Source organism: Cebus imitator, unplaced genomic scaffold, assembly GCF_001604975.1.
Source record: "Cebus imitator isolate Cc_AM_T3 unplaced genomic scaffold, Cebus_imitator-1.0 Scaffold410, whole genome shotgun sequence".
In the NCBI taxonomy this organism is placed as follows: Eukaryota; Metazoa; Chordata; class Mammalia; order Primates; family Cebidae; genus Cebus; species Cebus imitator.
The window spans coordinates 30,055-38,775 of NW_016107725.1; the positions used below are offsets into that span (position 1 = coordinate 30,055).

The window sequence follows — 8,721 nt, forward strand, 5'->3', positions numbered from 1 at the left end:
TCTCTCATCTGCTCCCCCCTCCTCCCAGGGTTACCACCTCCGGGCAGTCCCTGGAGCTGGAGCCTGGGGCTCCCCTCACCACAGCCCCTTAAATGGCCTTTCTGTTTCTGGTCTCTCCAGCCCACTTCATCCCTCACTCTAATTTCCAAAGCCCCCAAAAGCCCCGGTCGCAGTGGGTCCCTCCCATAGTATAAAAACCTTCAGAGGCTTGCCACGGCCCACACCCTAAAATCCACATGCATAATTCTGTATAATGCCGAAGTTGGTAAACTTTTTCTGTAAAGACGCAGCTAGTGAAGGTTTGAGTCTTTGTGAGCTGCATCTACTCCGCACGGTGCCGGATGACTGGTGCATGGACGAGCACACCCAAGATGGAAGCTTTTTTATGGACACCAAAATTTGGATCTCATTTCATTTTCACATGTCCTCAAAGAATCAAAAACACTTTTAAATTTCCAACCATCTAGAAATGTAAAAACCTTTCTTTGTTCATGAGATATTAAAAACAGACTTGGCCCACAGACTCTAGTGTGCCCCTCCTGCCCTAAGCCCGCTAGATGATCCCCAGCACAGCCTACAGAGAGCGAGCTGACAGAGAAGAGTGAGAACACTATGAAGTCACTTCTCTTCAGACCTCTGGTGGGTAACCCAGTCCTTGGCCCGCGGTGGCTGCTCTCTGCCCTGTGACTTCCAGCCCCTGAACTTTGCCTCCTGAGTTGAAACCTGGCAATCTCTTTGGGCCAAACCTGTTACCCAATAATCCATGCATGACTTTAGGGTGAAGCTGAGGATGGGGGGAACCCTGACTCTTCAGGACAAGAAAACAGGCAGCTCTGTTCTCCCCGCCCCTCCCTCCCAGGATGGCTGAGCAGTCTGTCCTGTGGGATATCAAAGAATTGAGAGCAGGTGGGTCGACAGGAGAAGGGCGGGTGTGGAGTGGAAGAGAGGGTCCCCGGCTGGCAGACCATGAGCTCTTCAAAGCAGGAATTATGCCCGACTGTTTCTCTCTACATCCCTAGAGCCTAGAATTCAGTAGGCTCCTAGTGAACGAATGTTTATCAGACTCACCTGTTACAAGGGTTGGAAGCATTGAACCCGGCTTCCCTGTGGTTGTGAGTTAGGAAGGACAGGGAGAATGAAGGAGGCAGGTGTTAATGGATCCCAGCTGCTGAGGATCTTGGACAGAGGGTCAAAAACAGACCCCTTAGACTTGGGCCCCACCCAGGCTGGCCCTAGGACCAGCTAAAATGTAATGGTGCCAGGAGCTAAATGTGCAAACATGCACGACCAACGTGCCAGTCATAATGAAGCCCCACTCCGGGGAGCTGAGTCCTCACTGCCTGCAGACCCCAGAATCCATGTCGGCCGAATCCTGACGGCTCAAGACATACTTTGCATTCCCACCATCTTCTATGCCCTGGCAATCCTGGATTCTGCTTCTGATTCCTCCACCGAGGTCTGAAAAGCGCTGGGAAGCCTACCTTCCTGTAGCCTTCCATCGGCGGCGGCTGCTCCCCCTGCAAAAATGGTTTTGACGTAAATCCCAATGGGGCCATAAATGCTGTCTTTTCCTCCAACGATACTGAAGCCCAGGCCCTGGGGAAAGAAGAGAAGGTCTGATTTAGGAGTAGTATTCCACGCTTCCCATTGGGCCGATGCCTTCCAAGGACCTGCCTCAGCCCTGAACAAAGGGACTGGGAAGGAGAGAAGGTGCCTTTGGTCTCAGAGGTGTCATGGCTCAACAACAACAAAAATAGCAATACCAATGGCAGTGGTGTGGAGGCAGCCCGGGCCGGGTAGTGTCTGGAGCTTTCGCGGGAGGCTGGATGGAGACCAGCACCCTGGCTCTGTCTCTCCAGTTGGCAATCCTGGGCCAATCACCTTCTGCTTTCGTGCCTCAGTTTCCCTCCTTGTAAAATAATGATGTTACGACCTAACTCCCAGGGTTGTGTTTGACAATAAAATAACTAGCAGCAATCATAAAAACATCAACAGCAGTAATAACAGCAGTAGCTTCAGTGCCATCGCCTCTCCCACCAAAGGCCCCCCACTCCCCTTCCCAAGGACGATCCCGCCTCCAATCACGTGCTCTCCCTCCTGCACCTGCTCCATCTGCCCTCGCCCCAGGTGATTCCCAGGAGCCAATAAACATATCCCGGAATTGCGCAGGTGGCTCTGGGAGGAGAAACTCATTAGCTCAGGTAGTCTCCGCTGGGGAGCAGCCAGGAGGCAGCAGAGTGATGGCGGGCAGGAAGTCCAGGGAAAGGCTGAGTGAGGTCTAGGCAGGAAGAAGGGAGGGTGGGCACAGCGCCGCCTGCAGACCTGCCAGTGAGTTAGTGGAACGGCCTGGCAGATGGCAGCATCACTCGGTGCCACAGGGACCGCAGGCTGTCTGCGTCTTCTTGGCGCTGTGGGGAGCCAGTGGGAGAGCCGTGGGGATGGGCAGCTGTTCTAAGCCTCTGGTGAAGGTGGCATGTGTTCCAGGATGGGCAGGACGAATGGCGCCCGGGAGTAGCACAGGCTTAAGAAAAGGTGAGGTAGGAGACCCTCCAGGGCTCCTCCGTGGACCCCAGCCTCGTCCTGGCTGAGACAGCTGCTCTAGACTCAAAGTCTCACCCACGCTGGGGATGCAGGATGGCATCGTGGTTAAGAACACGGCCCAGGGGTCAGGCCACCTCGGGTCATTGCCTTGGTTCAGCTGCTCACTAACCCAGTGAGCTTGGACAAGTCCTGCAATCCCCCCGGTCCCCCGTCCGTCTTCCTATCTATACACCCACATACACACATAGATATTTATTAGAAATAGCATCTCCCTCTGCTGCCCAGGCTGGAGTGCAGTGGCTCTACCACAGTTCACTGTGGCCTCGAGTTCCTGGGCTCAAGCAAACTTCCCGCCTCAGCCTCCTGGGCAGCTGGGACTACAGGCATGTGCCACCACACCAGGTTAATTTTTCTTTTCTTTTCTTTTGGTAGAGGCAGGGTCTTACTAAGTTGCCCAGACTGGTCTCCGACTCCAGGACTCAAACGGGAGGCCTCCCAAAGTGCTGGGATTGCAGGCGTGAGCCAGTGTGCCTGGCTCCACACCGATAAAACGGAGATAGTAAGAGGATTGTTTTGGGGATCACAGGCGTTACCCTTGCAAAGCCCATAGCACAAGGCCCAGTGTTGGCCGCTGGTTTTACCACGATTTGCTTTTGACTCTGCCTCCAGCACCTGCTGACCCTTCCGGCTCCAACTCCTCCCCCGGCTTCACTGTTACTTGTCATCCTGTTAGTGACGAGATCTTGGGGTGTAGGTTGTATTGCCAGAGAGTGGGAAGCCTGCTTTATTTCTGAACTCATCATCCCTGCTCTGCACATGAGGATTTCCGTATCAAATGATTCATTGGCTTCCATCCCCCGGGCTTGTAAAGATTACTCCTCTGAGTAATCTGAATGTTCATTTTGTTCACATCAAGATAACAGAAACCATTTTTGGTCACCTGTGCATGAGTTTTGGTGGCCTTTACCATTTCACCTTCTTTTGAGCACCGCAAACAATTTAAAAGTCAATTTTAAAAAGTGACTCCTCACCTTAGCCTGGCCTTTCATCAGCACGATGTTGGAGATGACAGAAGCCTGGAGGCCCCCGGACGGCTGCACGAGCTGAGCTGTGCTCAGGGACCGTGTCGGCCTTGCAGTGCCCTGCAACAAAGAACCCGAGTGGACAGAAGATGAGCCACACAGGAGCAGCACACGCCTCACCGGGAAGGGGAAAAGCCCAGCCATGGATAGGAACCAAGTCCTCTTTCTCCTAACTGCTCGAAGCATAACGACCAGAATGTGGGTAGTGGGGTGTGGGTCGGATTCTGGTGGGGAGGGACTTCCTTGGTTCTAGGAACCCGATTTGCTGAGCCCAGTCTCCCTGCAGATGAGCAGCCAAAGGGCTCACTAAGGTTTGTCAAGGAAGTAGGTCGAGGTTAACATCACAGACTCCACTGCCTCCGGGACAGGGCCCCATAACTGAGACCTCAGGTAGAAATTGGAAAGCCCACTACCAAGTATGCCTTGAGACTATGTCCATCCAAGACACATTTACTGAGAACTCCCCTTGTGCCAGGCAGGAGGTGGTGGGCAAGGAGGCAGGAGCCCAAAGACTTAAAAACTCAGAATGTGGCCAGGTGTGGTGGTTCACGCCTGCAATCCCACCACTTTGGGATGCTGAGGCAGGCAGATCATGAGGTCAGGAGTTCAAGACCAGCATGGACAACATGGTGAAACCCCATCTCTAATAAAAACACAAAAACTAGCTGGGCGTGGTGGCAGGCATGTAATCGCAGCTACCCGGGAGGTGGAGGCAGGAGAATCACTTGAACCTGGGAGGCAGAGGTTGTGGTAAGCCGAGACTGCACCACTGCACCCCAGCCTGAGTGAAAGAGCAAAACTCTGTCTCAAAAAACAAAAAACTCAGGCTGTAATTTTGGGATAGGCAGACAGGCAATTAACTATTTGTGAATGAGAAGCAGAGTTCATTTGCAAATAGTGAAGCCACTGGAAGCACCCTGCAGAGGGAAAATACAGCTTGGTGGTGAGAGCTCAGACTCAGGAACCCCACTGCTGGGTTCTTCCGGGCTCTGCCCATTATCAGCTGGTGGGTGATCTTGGCTTAATGACTTAGCCGTCTCTGCCTCAGTTTCCTCAGCTGTAAAAGCATGGTCCTAATGGGGCCTATCTAATAGTGCTGCTTTGAAGAATAAATCTATGTGAGTGCTTAGAACACTGCCCGACACATAGGAAATGCCTTAGACATGTTTCTTGGTGTTACCATAAACTCCAAGACTGTTTGCTACTTTCAGCATTTCACAATTTGGAAAGAGTCTGTCTGGGGCTGAAGGCTGCGCTTCCTGATTGCCCATCAAAGCAGACACACGGGCTGTGAGTGTGGAGGCAGCTGCTTGCTCCCTGCTCTCTGATCTCGGAGATGCTGACTCCCAGGCTGATGCTGGCCCCATGACACCTGAGCAGAGGAAGCAGCAAGACCTGGGCTCTGAGCTGCCCGTATCCATATCCATCCTGCTGCTTCTAATTAGAAAACCTTGGGAAGGCCACTTAACGTCTCAGCCTTGGCCTCTGCACCTGTCAAAGGTGGACATTAACACCTCTCTGTTTATGTTGTACCCCTTGGCTGTACAGCTGTTTAGGTAACAAATACATGAAGCCACGTAGAACACACAGCCTCATGTCTGGCAGGCAGCGAACGTGGAATGCATGTTTTCTTTATTACTAGCATTCCCTGGATGCTAACTCCTCTTCTCTGGATTGCCCCCTCTCTTGTTGGCTTGCAACTGCCCACACCTGATGGGCTGCTGTCCCCAAAGTCACCCAGGTCCTGTAGCTCTAAGCCACGCCCTGGCCTTTCCATCCACTGTGGATCTCACCCTCCCTCCTTCTCTTCCAGAAACACCCTTTCTGTGGTAACTCCCTCTCCCCCTCCTTTGGAGGGTTGCTATGTAGTCAACATGACGTCACGCACGGACATCTATGGTGGTTCATTTTCTGTGCCTACTTGACTGGGCCACATGGGTGCCCATATATTTAGTCAACCATTATTCTGTGTGTGTCTATGAGGGTGCTTTTGAATGAGATGAGCATTTAAATCTGTAGCCAAAGCAGATCACCCTCCCTGAGGCAGGTGAGCCTCATCCAATCTGTTGAAGTTGTGAATAGAAAAAGACCGGCCTCCCCTGAGTAAGAAAGCATCCTTCCTGCCTGACTGCCTTTGAACCAGGACATCGGTCTTTTCCCCGTCTTCATACTCCGACTGAAAAATCAGCTCTTCCTGGGCTTGAGCCTGCTGGCCTCTGGGAGGGAGCCACACTGTTGGCTTCCCTGGTTCTCAGGCCTTCAGACTCGGATTATGTCTGAACCATAGGCTGCCCGGGGTCTCCAGCTTGCCAATTCACCGTTCAGATCCTGGAACTTGCCTACCTTCATAATCCCATGAACCAACGAATTCATTATAGTCAATCTCTCTCTGTCTCTCTCTCTCTGTATGTATGTGTCTGTCTGTCTATATACCTCTTATTGGTTCTGTCTCTGACTAATAGCGCGTCTAATTGCCTCCTAAACTTTGAGGAGTTAAGTGAGTAGAGGCAATAGTTGTGTCTCCCACCCCCGTCCCCTAACACTGCTAATCTCCCGAAGCACTCCTTGCTGGTGGAATGTAGCCCCTCCATCCTTTTCAACATAGCCTCCCACGCAGGTACTACTGACTGATCTTCAGCCCATCCTGGCCGGCCAGGTAGGCCTCCTGTTCCCAAGGGCCTGGATCCCAACGCATGAGGCAGCAAAGACAGGAAGCCGCTTCCCCCAGGAAGTACCCACTGGCCCAATCCTCAGGGACCCAGCGCTTGCTGCGGATGACCCCAGATGTGCAGGAAACCAGGAACTGGGAAAGTTCTTGGCTCAGGGAGGCACCAGGGAAGCCATCTTCTTCTAACACTGGGACACCACACTCCCAGTTTGGGAATGAAAAACACGTTTACGCAAGGAAAGGAAGGGAAGAGAGAAATGAAATTCACTGAGCATCTACTATGTACCATGCAGGGAAACGTTGCTTGACCATGGAGCCCCCCTTGGGAGAGTCAGCAGGTGAGATGAAATGCTAACATAAATGACACTCACAAGACAGGCTGGGTGAGCACAGAGAGAGAAGCAGTGTTGCCTCCTGATGGGCATTCGGGAAAATGTGAAGTCCACGCCTTTGGAGGGATCAGGAGCGTTCCCAGGTGAAAGGGAACCTTCGGAAGGTGTTTGAAGGCTGGGGCAGTTTCCTTTGGAGGGCTGAGATGCTACAGACAGAGGGCGCTGTGGGACCAAAAGTGGCAGCGTGCCCCACCGCGTGCAGCGGGGGTGCGGGCATGTGCAGGGTACATTGTGCTCTCCTCTGCTTAGCTCTCTGCCTGCAAGCTGACACGTGCAGTCGGAAGGCCATGGACTGAGGAGCACCCAGGGCAGTTTACGTTCTGGCCCTATAGGTTTTAAGATGTATAAACATATTCCTTTCTAAGCTTGTTTTAGGAATTAGAGGCAATGTTGGTAAAGCAGATCACTGTATTACAGGAGTGAAAAGCCTTTTTGCACAGGCTTCAGAGTCGTCGAGATCGGACTTGAAGTCCCAGCCCTGTTTCTCCTTAACAATGTGAACGTGCATAAATCCTTTAACTTGTCCAGCTGCAGCTCCCTCTTCTACCTTTTAGGAGTATGTGCGGATGAAATAAAGCGATCCACGCAAAGCCACAGCTGAGGCTGTCCCCACGTGGCCGTGTTCTGTACGTGTTAGCTCCTGGCAGCATAGACGTGGCAGCAGTTGCAAGTGCCTGGCACAAGGGGGCGCTCAATGGATGCCCATTTCTAATGCGGTTCTCTGCCCAGGGGTGGCTGTACCTGCTGGTACCTGCTGAGCGAGACCCTTTCCTGTGTAGTTCTGCGGACAAAACACTGGGAAGGTCTCTTCAGACCCTGCTAGTGTTGGGCCCCTCCCTTCTCCCCCTTCTCCGAGTTTCCCTCCCTTCATTCTTACCGCAGCCTTTCCTGCTGAACAGGCCAGCTGTTGAGAGAGAGACTTCCTGTTACTGCAGAGGGAATAAGGCTGCCTGTCTGTGGATGCTGCGGATTTCTTGGTCGTTGGAAAATCACTTTCTCCCGTGCAATAGGGATTAACACCTAAACCGGAAGAGGTAAAACGGCAAGACATCATTTGTGCTCTCAAAATGCAAACTTCAGCTGAGAACTACACCAGCCCCCACCAACTGCCAGCCCCTCATTGGCCAGGGTCCGGGTGACTGTAAACCACTCAGCCCCTGTGCCACGTGGTGGTGGGGAGAGGTCGCCGTGGAAGACATGGGCAGCATTTTCACGACCTCCACGCATGCAATCTGTATCGCAGGGTGCAGGCGGGGCTCTCACTTCCATTTGACTTCCATTCAATTCGGCGAGAATTGACACCAAAGTCTGCATCAGATCCAGTTCCTGTGTTTTCAATCCCAACCAAGGAGAGGAAGGAGGAAAACACAAAGGTTTCCGAGGACAGGCACAAACAGGGGAGACCCCACAAGAACAGGGGTGGGGGAGAGCCTTCTGGCTGCCGCTCACACAGGCACATGCACACATGGAGACAACTCTTGATTCTTTGGGTATCTACAAAAATGCAAAGCGACAGGCTTCCTCTACTTTGTGGAAACCTCAGACTTCCTTTCATCCAACCAGGAACTCTACCCTGCCCCGCTACCACATCCAGCTGGGAAAACCTTCACAGATGACCTGATTGAAGTCATCATTCTCTATAACAGTGCTTCCCAATTGAAATATAATGCCAGCCACCGATGCCATTTAAAATTTTCTAGCCGCCACTTTTAAAAAGTGAAAAGAGGCCGGGTTCATGCCTGTAATCCCAGCACCTTGGGAGACCGAGGCGGGCGGATCACAAGATTAGGAGTTAAAGACCAACCTGGCCAACACGGTGAAACTTTGTCTCTACTAAAAATACAAAACTTAGCTGGGCGTGGTGGCGCCTGTCTGTAATCCCAGCTATTCGGGAGGCTGGGGCAAAAGAATTGCTCGAACTGGGACCCGGGAGGAGGAGGTTGCAGTGAGCTGAGATTGCACCATTGCATTCCAGCCTGGGCTACAGAGCAAGACTCCATCTCAAAAAAAAAAAAAAAAAAAAAAAAAAAAAAAAAAA

General features: G+C 52.3%; 1 protein-coding gene across 1 annotated transcript in view; it reads right to left on the reverse strand.

Annotated features, from left to right (window-relative positions):
• IL16 (interleukin 16) overlaps positions 1-8,721 on the reverse strand; it is a 110,199-nt gene that overhangs the window by 29,153 nt on the left and 72,325 nt on the right. Inside the window, exons 4-6 of the mRNA XM_037731597.1 lie at positions 7,561-7,703; positions 3,573-3,683; positions 1,453-1,596 (exon numbers count right to left, since the gene is read on the reverse strand). Of these exons, the coding sequence (XP_037587525.1) occupies positions 1,453-1,596; positions 3,573-3,683; positions 7,561-7,703 (398 nt within the window). The remainder of the gene's footprint in view (positions 1-1,452; positions 1,597-3,572; positions 3,684-7,560; positions 7,704-8,721) is intronic.